At 44.6% G+C, this 17,299-nt stretch overlaps 1 protein-coding gene across 1 annotated transcript; it reads left to right on the plus strand.

Annotated features, from left to right (window-relative positions):
• Positions 1–138: 138 nt before the first annotated feature.
• On the plus strand, positions 139–15,593 carry LOC309378421 (cytochrome P450 4V2-like). The gene is made up of 11 exons (XM_081926545.1): positions 139–894; positions 3,985–4,097; positions 6,042–6,127; positions 7,558–7,748; positions 8,033–8,102; positions 9,217–9,343; positions 10,173–10,364; positions 12,271–12,373; positions 14,075–14,209; positions 14,622–14,801; positions 15,230–15,593. Exons 1-11 carry the CDS (start codon positions 708–710, stop codon positions 15,400–15,402), a joined length of 1,557 nt encoding a protein of 518 aa, XP_081782671.1. The 5' UTR covers positions 139–707; the 3' UTR covers positions 15,403–15,593.
• The last annotated feature ends 1,706 nt before the right edge of the window (positions 15,594–17,299 follow it).

A 17,299-nucleotide genomic window follows, 5' to 3' on the forward strand; every position in this document is an offset into this window, starting at 1 on the left:
CATTGATACAGAAAGTATTTATAAATTTATAACCTCGAATATTTTTTCTTTTCAAAAATGTTGGCACAAGGCCCAGCCCCCCCCCCCCCGGCAATTATGCTGCTCAGCCTGTATGTAAATCTGGCACTGTCCCTGGTGGTGGTGGTTGTTGTTGTTAATATTTGTATACCGCCATACACCCATACATCTCAGGGTGGTTCGCAACCTGATTATCTGCTGAGCAGAGCCGCCTAGGTTGGTGGTCAGCCTTGGCTCCTGGTGGAGCAATGGCCATAGTTTATAAATTGTGTGCTGTATGAAGTACTTTCTTTCTTTCCTCCAAAATCCTGCATCATTCAGCTTCCCTTGATGTGCTCTAGTGCTGCATAAGAAGAAGAAAAACGTTTTCTCTAGGTCCACTTTCCGCCAGGTCTGGCCCTGGCCTGATTTCATACCCTTTTCTCCTGTTGCTCGCCTTTTCTCTTAAGCTAACAAGCCCCCAGGGCAGACACCATTTTTCCCAAAGAGGGGTTGCTTCATCCCCTTGACAATTTGGCTCCACCTCCCCCAAGTCTTCACTGTTTAAGAGAGATGGAGGCGATGCCTTCGCTCTCCCAGTCCTTCCCCTCCCCGGACTCCGCCTCGCCTTACCTTGGAGCCTCTTCTCCAAGCAACTCGCTTCCCTGGAGCCGAGGGAGGCCATCCCTGCTCGGCTGCTCTCGCCAAGGATGGCTCCGGAGGGCGAACGACTCTTTTCCTGGGCGGCTGCGGCGCTCGCCCTGCTCCTGGCCGTCTGGGTCGCCCGCTTCCTGCTGGACCAGTGTTGGAAATACGTGCAGCTGAAGCCCATCCCGGGGATCAGTCCTTGGTACCCGCTGCTGGGCAACGCGCTGCTCTTTGAACGCGATGCGGAAGGTAAAAGGCAGGCAGGCAGAGAAAGCGCGCACGGAGTTTTCCCAGGCAGCTGGGGCGAAAGAAATCGAATAGGCTACTAGGTTTTGGCAATCTTCACCTGTCCACTGTGACACATTCTGGAAAGGTACAGATAGGAGGCATTGCGAAATAGCCTCCCTGCGCCTCCTCCAAACGCATCTTCTCCCTGGAGGTGGCTGAAATTCTGCCTTTCCATGTACCTTAATTTCAGTAAGGTGAGATGCCCCGTCTCTGCTCGGAAACGCACCTTAACCATTTCCATGTATGCAATATCGGGATGATTTTGATGTAGCGATCCCTCTTTTTTTTTTTTACTGCAGATGTGTGAGTAATTTTTCCTTTAATATTCTCTGAACTACGTACTCTTATATTCCACATTGCACTTTTGAAAGAGCTTTTTCCTCATCCCGCCAGTGCCAGAAAGTCCGGACTCCAGATCAGTTGAGAATATTGATTCCAGGGTGTGATCTTGTGTGTGCAGCATAATTTGGGAAAAAATGGAAATTCATAAATAGGGTCGTAGGTAATTTCTGTATATACCCTGCTTATCTAGAAGCATCATCATCATCATCATCATCCAGATGCTAGATGTCCAGAGTTGGATAACAGAAAGTAGCAAGTTTTCCCCACTGGGAAATGCACATTTTATTTCCTCCTCTTCACAGAATTGTAGATTTGGAAGCGACCCAAGGGCCACCTAGTCCAACACTCCTTTAATGTAAGAATCACAGGTATGATTTATAGATTTACTGTAGCGTGCAATTTACAGTGGCACCTCAGGCTAAGTACTTAATTCGTTCCGGAGGTCCGTACTTAACCTGAAACTGTTCTTAACCTGAAGCACCACTTTAGTTAATGGGGCCTCCCGCTGCTGCTGCTGCGCTGCCGGAGCACGATTTCTCTTCTCATCCTGAAGCAAAGTTCTTAACCTGAAGCACTATTTCTGGGTTAGCGAAGTCTGTAACCTGAAGCGTATGTAACCTGAAGCGTATGTAACCTGAAGCGTATGTAACCTGAGGTACCACTGTATTGCTAAAATCCAGCGCACCTACCCTTATAATTATCATCATCATTATTATCCGTTTATTATCCCATAGGGTAGCAGTGTTATGCTATAGCAGAAAACAAAAATGAAAAAAGTCCCGTGATACATGATTAAAGACTTAGCAGTTTTTTAAAAGGGATACTGTAATATTTGTAGAAAAGATTTCAAAACATTAAAGGAAGGGAATCAATTTATTTATGGGTTTTGTTTCAGGTGCCAAAATGCCTGTAGACATAGCTTGGCTTGCAACAGTGAGCTTGCACACGCTCTTCTGCCGCAGGAATTTAATGAATAATAAAACAAACGCCCTCAACACGGCAAATCGGTAGGGCTTACTTCGGAGTAGACCCATTTAGGTTTCCAGTGTGAGCCCACTAGCACTCTCTCAAGCTCCGCCTCAGACGCCCTCCCTGCCCGGCTTTCTTGCTCTCCTCCCTCGAGCCAACACGTCAGCTTTCCTCCAGCAGCTCGCCTTCACCATCCCTCGCCCGGCTCAGAAAATGAGGCCTCCACGTTAAGCTCTGCCTGGGTTGAGCTGCTCGTCAGAAAGTGTCTCCCCAGGAACCTCTCGGGGTTCCTCCTCCTTGCCTCCCCACCGCGTTTGCAGCCTCTGTTTCGCTGCGCCGCTTTGTCCTCGAGAAAGGAAGCCACCAACTGACATATACTGTACTCGGAGTCGAGAGTGGATTTCATGCTCTTTATTCAGCTCACAGTGGTGAGGAGGAATTGAAGTCCCCCCAGAATGTCTGCTTTATATACATTATTTACACAATGGGCCCTCAGTGTTCCTACTTCCATATGTTATATTCAGAAATCTCTCTTGAATCAGTATATAAAGGGCAGGTTAACAATTACACCTAATAGTGGCCACAGATACAGAATCTGCCTTCATAATAGACCTTGTTATAGCACAGGGGTTGGCAAGGTTTACCTCGCCTGGGCTGGTTCACTCCAGCGGAAATCCCTCCGTGGGCTGGATCATGTGTGTGTGTGAGCGTGTGCGCCTGCTATTTCCAGTGTCTGCATGTGTGCAGATATGATTTCTGGCATCTGCGCATGCGCCAAGGTGATTTCCAGTGCCACAGAAGCGAGTCTTCATACCACGCTACACCGGTTTAGTGCAGCACGTGGGAACTTGCCGAGTCGGCAGCTCAGTTTGGGGGTGGCTTGTGGGCCAGTTAAATGACCCCTGTGGGCCGCTTGTGGCCCATGGGCCTTAGGTTGCCTACCCCTGTTATAGCACCTATTGCAGTTGGCATCACTTGAATAAAAGCTTTTAGTAGGGTAACAGGCTTTGGTTAAATAACTGGCTCTAAAATGCTTGTTTTAGAAAAGAGAAAATTTAGAATTCTTAATTAGCTGCAATTCCTTTCTAGAATCTTACTTAGCTAAGCCAGGGTTTTCCAGGAATTCATGAAATGCAAAGTTTTATGATAGGAATGTATTTGCTTAGGTGAAGATGTTTCTTCTATCATGGCTACATTGACTGACCAGTTAGATAGACTTTCATTAGAAGTATATATAGCAGGACTTCTTTGTGCCTCACCTTCTGTACTTAAATCACTTAGGACCGAGGCTGTCTGTTCAGGACATACCTATTGCTTCTTGATCCATCTGCTTTACAGTTACTTCTGGCTCCCTTTCTCCATTTATATGGTCACAATAATCAAATATGGATTATTTTGTATGCAATGTCATAGTGGGGCACACTACCCATCAATCACACAGTGCCCCTTTGTATGGAATCACCCATAAAAGAGCCTCATTTTATATGGTCAAATTGATTTCTAAGCAAATCTGAATATGCCCTTTGATGGGAATGGCTGAGCATGCTATATAAATTAGAACTTTATGTGAAAGTGGGAGGTTGGAATCAGCTCCTTGTCTCTCGCAATCTGAATTTGGGAAGAGGGTTCTCTTACTGTGTGGCTGTTGATCTTAGCTTAGAGTACGTGAAATGAGAACAAGTAGTGTAGAGGTGGTGTCATTGAATTCCTCAATTTCAAACTGGATGCATGTTTTCCCAGCTTTCTTTCAGCAAATGATAATTTCCATGGAACCCTTCCGGAATGTCCCACTGATGCAACTTTGGATAGGACCACATCCCGTTGTGCTCTTATATCGTCCAGAAACTGTAGAGGTGAGGTTGTCATTCTTAGACTTTACTGCATGGCTGGGGAGCTCCCCTGCAGCACTACCACCCCCCCCCCCCGAGTATAATCTGCCAAACAGTGCATGCCTGGAGAGGATGATGAATAGGACCAGGAGCAAGCTCCATTAGATTCATTGGAACTTATTTCTGTATAGACTCAGAGGGGATTGCAGTCTAAAGACTCCTGGGAATAAGTCCTGTGGAAGCCGCTAGGGCTTAATTTCTAAGAAATATAAAGAAAGGTGCCAGATCAGATTTGCGATCCTTCTGAAAAATATTACTGTAATCCAAGAACATGAGAGAGAGAGAAATAGTTTTTCCAGTGCATGCACTCAAGAAAACCTTGCACTTCATTTTGTAGGATGAGCATGAGGATTATGCTTAATGCAGATATTCTGTCTGAAGATCTTAGCTGAGTGCTATTCATCAACAGTGTGGAGGTGGTGTTTTTCAAAAGCAAATGCCATAATATCTGCTCTGATTTATTTATCTATCTATCTATTTATTTATTTATTTTAAAACTGGGCGAAGTCCCTCCCCCCTTCCTTTGGCAGGATCTTAAATCACTTGCAACTGCCAGTCGCATGGAACAGGTCTAGGGTTGCTGCCACTTATGCTGGACAAAGAGCTTTAAAGCAGATGGTCCTCCAGATGTTTTTGGATCCTCCTCCCTCCATTCCTGACTATAGGCCATGTTGAATGGGGCTGATGGGAGTTGGGGTCAACAAAGTCCAGAAGGCTACAGGTTCTCTCCACTCCCGATTTAAATGATGCAGTGCAGCAAAAGCAAGAGCAACCACATTTGCTCTCCCAGTCCCATCATCTGTCCCCCCCCCCACCTCATTTTCTCTGAAGCACAGCTGACACCCTACCAGCCACAGCAAACAAAGGAGGTAGATTGAAGCAGATGGGCTGAATGGGTGGGAGCAAGAAATATGGCTGCTGTGTTCCTTGGAATTCTAGGCTTTAGCCCTATAATCCACATTCTGGAATACATGAAGAAATAATAAAGAGGGGGTACGTGTGTTGAGAGCCGTTCCTTGAAGATGGGTTCACAGCAGCCCTCATGGGTGGGCGGGCAGATCTCCAGCACTTGCAAGAGTGAGACAGAAGAGAAAATTCCAGCAGGACACCTGTTGAAGTTCCTTCTTCAACACAGCTATTAAAAGTGCTGGAGTTCTGCCATATTTTGCAACTAGCCAACCTACTTACAGACTAGGTTCTCCTGGCAGAAGGAAGGGCCCCCAGGCAGGCTGGAATCAGGCCCCTTTTGCTTAATAGCACAGTCATTAACCTGCTAAAACTAGTCTTACAAATAAAGGTGGACATGGTGATAGGGAAACAGAGTTGACACAGGGAAAGAAGCATCTGACAATCATGTTGGAGACAGATTGTGTTGCTGTCTGCAGCTCCCTATGGAGGCAGGCCTTCCACTTGGAAAATGACACGATGCCCCTGGCTGCCTGTCATGCAGCAGGAGCCAAGAACAGATGCCAAAGGTGGTTTTCAGTGCAACATGCACCTTTCTGAGAACCTCAACTGCTTTTGCAAATATCAAAGAACATTTGAAAGTACATGAGTAATTCCCGGTATACACTAGATGGGGAATGAGCTGAGCCAAGTTCAGGTGACCTGGGATGTCCTTTTGACCTCCACACATTGATTGAGCTTTCAGAACAGATGTGTGCGTGAGCTGTGCACTCACGGGTCCTCACATCCTTACTCTGTAGTCTAAAAAGTAAAAGAATGAAAGCGCAAGTTGTAGAAGGGAGCCCTATGGCGGACAGGCTCTGGGTCTGCCTCCTGGTGACCCAGCAACCAGTGGGAGCTAGTGAGTCCATCAGGCAATCAGGAGAAAGAGTGTGGGATTCAAGTTAGATTCATAGAAAGGCAAAGTCAAGAAGTTACATTTTTCCTTGCTTCTGTTGTCAGGTAGTGTTGAGAAGCTCTAAGCATCTTGCAAAACCCTTTATCTACACGTTTTTGCATCCTTGGCTGGGCACAGGACTCCTAACGAGGTAAACGGACCCAGAACATAAGTGGGAATTGTACCCTTTTGTCCTACCCTTTGGAATACATGTAGCTGGTGTGTTCAGAGCAGGTTGGGTTATCAGTCCTGCCATACATGTACAGTGGTACCTCGGGTTAAGTGCTTAATTCGTTCCGGAGGTTCGTTCTTAACCTGAAACTGTTCTTAGCCTGAAGCACCACTTTAGCTAATGGGGCCTCCTGCTGCTGCTGCGCTGCCTGAGCACGATTTATGTTCTCATCCTGAAGCAAAGTTCTTAACCCGAGGTACTATTTCTGGGTTAGCAGAGTCTGTAACCTGAAGCGTCTGTAACCTGAAGCGTATGTAACCTGAGGTACCACTGTATAATGAATGTGTGAAGGAGGAAGTGGGACTGGGGTTACAGGCCACACCCATGATAGCCCACTGGCCACACAACACCTGCACATGTCCTATTGAGTGTGTGGACATTGGAGGTGGGCTGGTGGGTGTAGCCTTGCTCAATTCTCAAGAAAAGTACTGAAGAGCTGATTGGTGCTGACTTCAGGACCTGCTTTTAGCAGAGGTCAGCTGCTCTCTATGGAGTTCTCCACTGGTTGGGCTTTGAAGGCAGCGTCAAGCAGCTGATTGATACTGACTTTAAGGCTCCTGATGGTTTATTTGCAGCCACATCTCTATCTGTCACACACAGATGGCATCATGTATCCTTGCATAGCTCAGTTGGTTAGAGCACAGTGCTGATAACACCAAGGTCTCAGGTTTGATCCCTATATGGGGCAGCCGCATATTCCTGCATTGCAGGGAGCTGGACTAGATGATACTCAGGGTCTCTTCCAGCTCTACAATTCTATGATTTGATGTGAGGGCAAAAATGAAATGGCCTAATGGGCAAAACTGAAACCTCACCCCTGTATTAACATAAAACTAGTTGGGAGAATCTGCAGTGAGCTGGAAGTTTTCAGCTGCTGGCTGGAGCAGGAAAGAGATAATAGTTTATGAAGAAAAAGCCTTAGGAGGTGACCACTCATTGCCAATCCAGAATTGGCATTGAGATCCATGAGATTTGAAAAGTGGTGTATTGCTTGAACATCACCATACTAATGACCTCAGTCTGCTAGGTTCCGGTTCTTTATGTGCTCAATCATCCTTTTATGTAGCCTAGGGAAGGGGGCACCGGCAGGTTCAGGGAAACCCCAAATTTTCCAGTGCCAAATCTTTATTGCAGGGATGGGGAGACAATGTGGAAAGAACCAGTAAAAAACACATTGGAGACTGAGCATGATCAGTGACTATGGGCTGTTGAATGTTAGAGAAAAAAATGGTCACTTGGAGGTGAGGAAGAAGAGAGTGTCTGGAAACCTGAACAGGAGCACTGCACACTGCAATGTTTTGTTCCGGGTCCTGCTTGAAGGCATTCATGTTTCAGTCTTTGTTTTGCAGCACTGGAGGCAAATGGCGGTCCCGAAGGAAAATGTTAACACCCACCTTCCATTTTACCATCTTAGAAGATTTCCTCGAAGTGATGAATGAACAAGCCAATGTCCTTGTTCAGAAACTTGAAAAGCATGTGGACAAGGAGCCGTTCGATTGCACTTTATACATTACTCTGTGTGCCCTTGATGTAATTTGTGGTAAGTGCAGTTGCTGCTGTCAAAGTGTTGCAGTAAATGAGGTTTAAACATCCCTGCTCATTTGTTGGACGAATGGACATTTTTGTGAGATCTGACCAGAAGAGTTGTTCTTCTTGTAACAATTTATCTAAATTAGACACATGCCATTTAAAAAATAACGTAAATGGCTTGTTGTTCATTTAAATTCTGTCAACATCGATGGGCCCTCTGCTCCGATTATGTCCCATTCTTGGTTTCTAGGAGAATGATTCTTTGTTTGATTTCTCTCTCTCTTCGGTTCCTAGAAACAGCTATGGGCAAGAACATAGGAGCACAACATAATAAGGATTCCGAATATGTCCAAGCTGTCTACAGGTAGTTTTTAGTGGGATGACGCATTCCAGCAGCAAGGATTTGGAACCTGTGGCCTGTCAATGGTCAGGGATGCTGATAGTTGGGGTCTCAATAGCATCTGGAGGGCCACAGGTTTCCATCTTTGAAGCAGAGCCTTGATCTGCAGTGTTTTATTGGGGGGTTACATGGGAAAAAGGCCCCTTTCCCTTCTACCATGCAGATATAATATTAATATTAATATGGTGGTACCTCGGGTTACAGACGCTTTGGGTTACAAACTCCGCTAACCAGGAAGTGGTTGCTCTAGGTTAAGAACTTTGCCCCAGGATAAGAATGGAAATCATAGGCCAGCGGCACAGCAGCAGCAGGAGGCCCCATTAGTGAAAGCACGCCTCAGGTTAAGAACCGTTTCAGGTTAAGAACGGACCTCTGGAACCAATTAAGTTCTTAACCTGAGGTACCACTGTAACAACAACAACAATTTATTTATACCCTGCCCATCTGGCTGGGTTTCCCCAGCCACTCTGGGTGGCTCCCAACAGAATAATAATAATAATAATAATAATAATAATAATAATAATAAGCGATAAAAGATCAAACATTAAAAACTTCCCTAAACAGGGCTGCCTTCAGATGTCTTCTGAAAGTCAGATAGTTGTTTATTTCCTTGACAGCTGATGGGAGAGCGTTGCACAGGGTGGGCACCACTACTGAGAAGGCCCTCTACCTGGTTCCCTGTAACCTCGGAGCTGGACTTCAGTGTCCGGGCTGAATGATGGGGGTGGAAATGCTCCTTCAGTCTTTAACCTGAACTTGACTGTCTGCATGAAAAACTTGCAAAGGCCTACTTTGTACAATCTTCCTCCTACCCTTCCTTTTGGAGGTGGATTGTGCGAACCGGGTTGAATGATTATGTAGAAGCCCCATTAACACTGGAGGTGACCTGCGCAGTGGAGGGGCTGAAAATGGCCCAAGCTGTATGTCCTGAGCTGGGGCTCTGTGTATCTGTTTCACATGTACACCATATTTCTCTGACACTAATTTGCTCAGATTAGTAGCAATACATCTGGGCTCTTTCCTGTACTTCTCGTCATTTTCTTAGGGATATACCCAGCTTTGTTGCTTGTTTCCCTAGGATGAGTGTTCTGATTCAACAAAGACAGAAGTCTCCCTGGCTCTGGCTTGACCTTCTGTACCTCATGTTTCAAGATGGAAGAGAACATTACAGAAGTCTGAAGATACTTCACAGCTTTACTGATAATGTAAGCCGCTGCATTTGCTATTTCATAGGCACAGATACCAAAAGGTATTCACAATTGTGACCCTCCCAGACTTTGGAGCCCTGCTCAGAGTATGTCAGGCTGGGCATGTGTGGGCAAAAGTTTGCTCTCTCCACTCCCAGCCTTTGTGTGTTTAGGGGAAACATCTAATGACGGCTTGAGGGTGTTTTTCCCTGAACTTGCTTACAAGGCTTCTGAAATCTGGATCCCCACATTATCAGTGTTCCAGATTGCAAAGAGTGTTGTGTATTCAGGCAATTGTGCTCCCAAGCTCCCTTCACATGTTTGCATTCAATGAACGAAGGTTAGCTTAGAGACATTGAGGGGCAGGACCAAAGTGACACCCATTTTCTTCTATACCCCTTGGCTCCTGAATGTCCAGGATGACATGCCATGAAGAGCACTATTTTCTGGAGTTTATGTGATTCATTCCATCCATCCATCCATCCATCATAGTTATATTTTTCCCTGTGGTAACAGTGTGCATGTGGTAATTCCCATTTTATCTTCACCACATGCCTGCAAGGCAGGCTGTGCTATGAGAGAATGACTCAACCTTCAGGCTACCTATTGGAGTTAATGGCTGAGTTGAGATTCAAACTCAAGCTTCAGTTCAACACTATCCACTGTGCCTCACCAGCAACAGTTTGTTATTGCCAAGACAACAAATGCATCTTCATAACTGGGTATACAGACCTAGCACAGGTTCAGGGGACAACAGCTAGTCGTGTTATTTGGTACTGCAGTGAGTGCACACACTGGATCCTGCAATCTGAGAAATGAATGGCTTTTTTTCTTTTTATTATCTAAGGTCATTGCAGAAAAAGCTCAAGAACTAAAAAACCAGGAGCAGCATAGAAGCAATGCTGTCAGCAACGGTGAACAAAGTGGGCACAAAGTCAGGAGAGCTTTTCTTGATATGCTTCTGAATGCCACAGATGATGATGGGAAGAAGTTGAGCTACCTGGACATTCGAGAGGAAGTGGATACTTTCATGTTTGAGGTATAGAATGCCCAGTACAAGAGTGCTAAGAAAAAAGCACACCAAGAACTCTGGCTACTATAAGTTTCAGTAGTGGGAGTGGTCCCTACTCGAGCACAAGAGTGCTGGCATAGCATGGTGGTTAAGGATGCTATCCTGTACCCATATATCTGGGAGTAAGCCCCATTGAACTCAATAGTGTTTACTTGCAAATAGAGAGGTGTAAGTGTTAAGAGGCTATTCTACAAGTCAAGAAATCTCTGGCTATAGGCAAATGTCTACACATGAGACCTGCCATAGCATACTTCAGCTTAGTGCTGAAAAAAAGTACCTAGGCTTGGTTTGAGCTTGTTAAGAGAAAATAATTGAAAATAATTGTTTCAGATATGTGTTTGCTAATTTAACACATGTAAAACTTTGCTGTAGAAAATATGTATCTGAAGCTGCCCTTAGCTAGATGGTAAGCTTGCATTTGCCATACCCGATTAGTCTGGTATTCTCTTCCAGCGGAGCCTAAATAAATTCTCAGTGATGCATCTTATTTCATTAACAATACATGGGCATGGAATAAATCATTGCCTGATATTAATTTGCTTTAATAAAGAAAACAAAGAACTACTTGCACACAAACAGCTGCCAGACAGATTGCTTAATGGTAGTTCAGTAAGTATAATTAAAACCTGACTTGATTCACCAATAACTTTGTTGTATGTGTTTGCCCTCTGGTGGTTATAGCGGTACTGAGGCATGGTTTTTTATTTATTAATCATTTAATTCCATTTATGAATTCCTTCCTTTTTAAATATCTCAGAAGTGCTTTAACAATACAAAGAAATCCAGATATAAAGGTAAAGGTACCCCTGACCAACAGGTCCAGTCGTGACCGACTCTGGGGTTGCGTGCTCATCTCGCTCAAGAGGCAGGGAGCTGGCGCTTGTCCGAAGACAGCTTCCGGGTCACGTGGCCAGCGTGACTAAGCCGTGGCTGGCAAGCCAGCCCCAGCGCAGCACACAGAAACGCTGTTTACCTTCCCGCTGGAGAGCAGTCCCTATTTATCTACTCGCACTTTGAGGTGCTTTTGAACTGCTAGGTGGGCAGGAGCTGGGACCGAGCAATGGGAGCTCACCCCGGCGTGGGGATTCGAACCGCCGACCTTTCGATCAGCAAGTCCTAGGCTCTGTGGTTTAACCCACAGCACCACCCGCATCCCAATCCAGATATAGATGGGGATAAAAAAAAATCCCCACTTAAATGCTTGTTGAGAAAGGAAGGTCTTCGGTGGGCTCCAAAGAGGCAAGAGGGATCTATCTGCCTGCTCTCTAGTGGAGGCAGTTCCAAAGGAACGCTTGTTTTCAATTGACTGAGACATGGGAAGTGGGGGTCAGTTACAATGCAATGAGCAAAAACAAAGGAAAGCATGTTTTTATACAAGAGATTGTTTTTCTATGAAATGTGCAATTGTTTTATACATGACACATTTGGGATTGTGTGAAAGCAGGAAAGGTGGGATAAAAATGTCACATGTCACATGTCATATATCATATAAAATAAAATGAAGGTACCTAAAAGCCAAGCTTCAGTGTATATGTTTGTTTCATATTTAGATAGGTGTGTTCACCATCCTACCAAGATCTTTTCAGATATGAGAGTGACTCAGGAATGTCAGTTTGTCTTTAGCACATGGAAAGTGACCAGGCCTGGAAGAAACCCTAGCACCTGGTCTTCCTTAATTTCCCCCCAAACACTTACAAGACTTACTCTTGTGTATGTGGCTGGTGCCTTCAAATTTTGGATTTGTGCTAAGAAAAACTGCTGTGAGTTTCAGAGGGTGTGAAATACTTTTGGCCTTGGATTAGGACATCATTGTAATGGCTGAGGATCCTATTTTCCTGATAAACATCAGGCCTCTTTCATTTTTTCCTTCAAGGGTCATGATACTTCTGCTTCTGCCATAAAGTGGTGTATTTACTTGCTTGCAAGTCATCCAGAAGCCCAAAGAAAAGTTCACCATGAACTTGATGAGGTTTTTGGTAAGTTCCTTTTTCTTTTCTGTGGGTATACACCTGGGTAAGTATGTGTCAGGGAACTGCCATCAGTGCCGGAGGGAGAGAGCAAAAGCCAGAGGGATTATAGTGTTGGAGCCAGCCGTCACAAGTGGCAGTTGTTTAGCATAAAATAAAGACACAGAAGCCAGCAATATTTCCATAGTAAGAGAGAGCAGCTCATTCAGACTTCTTCTCCTCTCCGATCACTTTTTATTGTTCTTTGTTCTGTCCAGCCGCATGGCCGTTTGCCAATCTCATGTTACCTCATCCGGTCAAGCTTTTATTGCCCCCATCATTACATTCCAATACATTGTAAAGCTCAGAGTGCTGGTCACGAGGTCCGGAGGTACCCTGCAGTATTTACAAACCTCTGCCATGGCTTTATGACTCCCACATTATAGAGAGCCTCCAGGGATCGGGAGAAGCAGCTCCTCTTCTGGGGAAGAGAATAAACGCAGCTCCAGTGGAGAGGGGTTGCAGGAGTCGGAAGTGGGGAGGCAGTCCCACGACTCCTTGCCTGGGACAAGCGGGGAAGGAAGGGGTCCTCTGCTGCCCACGCCCTCTCTGCGCAGAAGGCTTTTGCGCAGAGAGGGAAGGCGGAGACTGGGTGTCAAGGAGCTTCTTTGCTGGAAGACGTTTAAGAAACGCCCACTCACGGATTCCGCCAGCGATTGAGTCAGCCACGGGTGAGTGGCTCTCCGGACAGATAAAGTTTACATTAGCAGCCAGCCAGGGAGAGATTTGCCTGCTTGCGCACGAGCAACCCCTTGGAAACTTAACAGTATGGTATGCAGGAATACTTCTGGGTACTCATGAATACAGTATTTGTTGATTCTTCTAATGCAGAGACGGAGAAGCTCTTGTAAAATATTGAGGCTTAATGGCATAAAATATTTTGTGGAGATTTCCGTTTGCAGAGAATTGTAGCAAATCGCCTGTTGCTTAAGAGTGATGTGTTGATTTGTATTTACAATGTATATTGTAACAGGTTTAAAGACACCTTGCAGTAAAACTTTGAAACACTCATATAAGTCCAGTATCTTTGGCCCAGCATGAGTCCCAGTTTGGCTCATGAAGCTGTTTTCACCAAATCATACCCACTTGGCCCTCCATGTCTAACAGGAAACATTTAAATAATAAACTCTGTAGGTGGGGTCTACTCTGGCTTGGCATATTTCTCAAAGGCTCCCAGATAACATTCTGCAGATACAATCAATGATGCATAGCATCCTTTCCCTTCGCCAGGCAATGATGCTCCGCTGGTTTAGCTCTCTTAAGAGGGACCACCTATAAAAGGATTGCAGCTAGTCTCATACCTAAAACAAAAGAGATAGAAGTTAGTTATTTAGTTAGTTATTTTGCTGGCAGAGTGGAGCTATGAGTGCTTGGAAGCTCTGTCCTTTAGTAGCCTCAGCAACTGGCAACTCCTGCTGACAAAACACCGTTCTGGAGTCAGGTAGCTGGCCTAATGCTTTTTATGCTTTATCTCAACCTCTGGCTTAGGAAGGCATGCTGACTTGCATCCTAAGCCCAGAAATGTATTATGACAGTGACTGAACTAGTCCCTCAAATGTTCCCTGTTCCACCATCCTTTAAAAATAGGTGCCCGAACTTCAAAGTTAGGATGCATGTCTGCTGGTAATCAATAACACATGTTTCTCTAACCGCCTCTTGTTATCTTATCAGGGGACTCGGATCGTAACATCACAATGGACGATTTGAAGCAACTACGGTATCTGGATTGTGCTGTTAAAGAAGCTCTTCGCCTTTTCCCTTCTGTTCCATTTTTTGGCCGTACAATGAGTGAGGAATGTTATATTAGTAAGTATTTCAAGTGGGTTTATTTATTTATTTACTTTATTTATTAAATCTGTATACCGCCCTATACCCTGTAGATCTCAGGGAAGATTCACAGCATAAAACTACAATATAAAAAAAATAAAAAATACATAATAAAAATGAAAGCAACCCAATAATCCGCCCCTCCTTCCACAACACATTTAAAGGGGCATCTGATGTCAATCAGCCAAAGGGCTGGTTAAAGAGGAACATTTTTGCCTGGTGCCTAAAGATGTATAATGAAGGCGCCAGCTGAATCTCCTTGGGGAGAGCATTCCACAAATATGGAACCATCGCAACTTGATGCCTTGATATACTGTGGCTATAAGCTTAGTGCTATCATGGCTGGTTTTACAAGGAGAAGTTTTCACGACTATCCATTGTTCTTTGGCAGGAGGATTCAGGATACCCAAAGGAACGGATGTCATAATTGGGTCTTTCATGCTGCACAGAGACCATGTTGTCTTCCCGGAGCCTGAGGAATTCAGACCTGAGCGATTTTCCCCTGAGAACGCAGCTGGACGGCACCCGTATGCATATGTGCCTTTCTCCGCTGGGCCAAGGAACTGTATCGGTATGTGTGAGAGTCAAAAGTCAGAACTCCAGAGCACAGTATGCTTCTATCACTGATCTTTCAAAACAATTCTCAGCATCCTTAACAAATCATAGTCCCCAGAATTCTTTAGGAAAGCCATGGCGGTTAGTTTTATAATGGACAGTGCAAACACACCTAAGTCTAAAGGTCATTTCTGCACCAATACTATGAGCCCCTGCCTTCTACTTTCCCCACGTTTTCATTCCTTCCATTGGCTTGCCCCTCCCCACACACTGTTTGTTTGTGTGGATTTGATTATACATCTGTATCGAAAAACGTTTAATTGTTTAAGAATTTAAAATTGAGTTTTGGGACCCTGACCACAGTGTGATGTGTTGAATAACAATAAATATGCATTACTGCTATGGTTAATTGCATCTTGTAATTGCTTTTTAACTGCTCTGCAGGTCAGCGCTTTGCAAAGATGGAAGAAATGGCAATTCTAGCTACCATCCTGAGGCACTTCTTTATTGAAAGTACACAGCGACGTGATCAACTCTGCCCTGTAGGAGAACTGATTCTTCGTCCAAATAAGGGCATCTGGATTAAGTTGAAAAGGAGATCAACTTCCTGCTCTTAAAATAAGAAACCTCAGGGAAATTCCTTACCACACTGCATTAGGACTACTTCAGTAAAAACTTTCAATTTTCATAGCAGGACTTTTCAGAGTACCTGATGCGACTATGACTTATTTTTTAAACTGCCCAGGGTGGCTGGGGCAACCCAGTCAGATGGGCAGGGTACAAATAATAAAGTTATTATTATTATTAACCAAGGTGGTGGTGTTTCTTTTAAAAAGCAAACAGCTGCAATCCAGGTTTGCCTTTCCCTTCTCAAGAGGGAGACTTCAAGACTTCAGGAGTGAGAGAGGGCTGCTTTTGTTTCTGGGAATCCTGTTCTTAGCATGTAGTGGAAATCTGTCTTTACAGACTAAAAAAATTAATTTGGGAACCCCTCTGTCCTGATGGAGAGAAATTTGGAATGGATCTAAATCATCAGGGTGCTGCCAGACTGTCTGCATTTTGAATTGGAATTCAATCTCATACCAGCAAATTCAGGTTGAACAATTAAAGCTGATTTGGAGCTCTTGTAAAACAGCCCTGCGTCCTCAAAAGATCAGGTTTTTTTTTTACAACAAGGAAGGTGAAAGCACACTGGAAAGCCTGGAATAACACTTGCTTCACCCAATGTTGTGTTATGTCCCTTAAAACAAATCAGGATGAATTCTCAATGTCTCGCCAGAATTCTCTCTGCAAACAAATCAGGATGAATGCTTATTAAAGAAGACCTCAGTATCATCCAACACTATGTGGTGTTGAGAAGCCACCTTTTGTCTGCTCTATGATTCATTGCTTTGGATAAAGGAGTGGCAGTATCCAATCAAGAAGAAGTTTGCAGACTATAATCAACCCTCTCACTTAAATGCAGGTATGCCAATATTTTTAGTTTACTTTTTAAAGTTAAGAGATTAAGGTAGAAATCACGAATCATCCATTAAATTGATTCCAGAGCATGATGTTTGTGTCCAAGCATTCCTGACACTGGGCAGGACTCTAATCCAACCCCCAAACTATCTCCCCACCTTTGACCCAGCTAGCTCCACTGATTGGCTGGTCAGCTCCTCAACTACCATAGAAATATTTTGCTCTGGAGGTGATGTGGCAATGGGCACTGCTGGTTCTCCCTTCCCTTCTGGGATGCTTCGGATTGCTGGGATGGGTTGCTCATCTGAGTCACTGCCCAGTCTGCCTCTGCTCCCCACCTTGGAGTTGTTGTCCTTTTCTGACCACACATGCCACTCCTGTGCTGTCCTAGTTGGTGCCACACCACCAATGACACATAGCAGCTGAAAATGGGGATAATACCATCTTATGGCTACCCTATGTAACTTTTAATACATGGAGAGAGGGGGAGAGATAAGGATTAAATAGGTTCCGAAGCATGGATGTATCCAAGATTTCCTGGCACTGGGTAAATACTCTGCTGGCTTTTTGGATCTAGGGTGAAGATTACAATCTGTCCCAACTGCTTGCGTAAGTAGAGATTTTTAAAGTTACACAGCTGTCTTTTCGACAGATGAGGTGAGAAAACTATGGCAATAATAGCATTGCTATGTTTTCTTTTTTCTTTTATGCCTGATTCTCTGCATAGTAACAGCCTGACAGGTGGAAATTTAACAGACGGCGCCTTCCCCATCTCTTGACCTTTATATGAGCAAAAGCTCCATCTGAAACATTTTCTTTTTCTAGGATGAAGATAAAGGCTGCTCCCAGACAGTTACTATATATGATGAGAGGGGTTCAAGTGCACACCAGAAATTTAGGTTTTTTTGCATTAAATTGTGAATAAAAGTGCTCTGACACACTGGACTTGTGTATATGGGTGTGTAAGTGCAAGGAGAAGGTGTAGAAGTGGATGTGGTCATACTGCTCCACAGATCTTCTGCCTCAGCATCTATGTGAGGTAGTAAAGGGATT

The sequence above is a fragment of the Podarcis melisellensis genome (assembly GCF_964234715.1).
Source record: "Podarcis melisellensis genome assembly, chromosome: 9".
Lineage (NCBI taxonomy): Eukaryota > Metazoa > Chordata > Lepidosauria > Squamata > Lacertidae > Podarcis > Podarcis melisellensis.

Excerpts from the sequence above, each read along its gene's own strand:
- LOC309378421 (XM_081926545.1), top strand. The coding sequence starts at position 708 with ATGGCTCCGGAGGGCGAACGACTCTTTTCCTGGGCGGCTGCGGCGCTC. Across the intron at positions 6,128-7,557 it reads GGCACAGGACTCCTAACGAG|CACTGGAGGCAAATGGCGGT; the intron begins GTAAACGGACCC and ends TTTGTTTTGCAG. Across the intron at positions 7,749-8,032 it reads TGCCCTTGATGTAATTTGTG|AAACAGCTATGGGCAAGAAC; the intron begins GTAAGTGCAGTT and ends TTCGGTTCCTAG.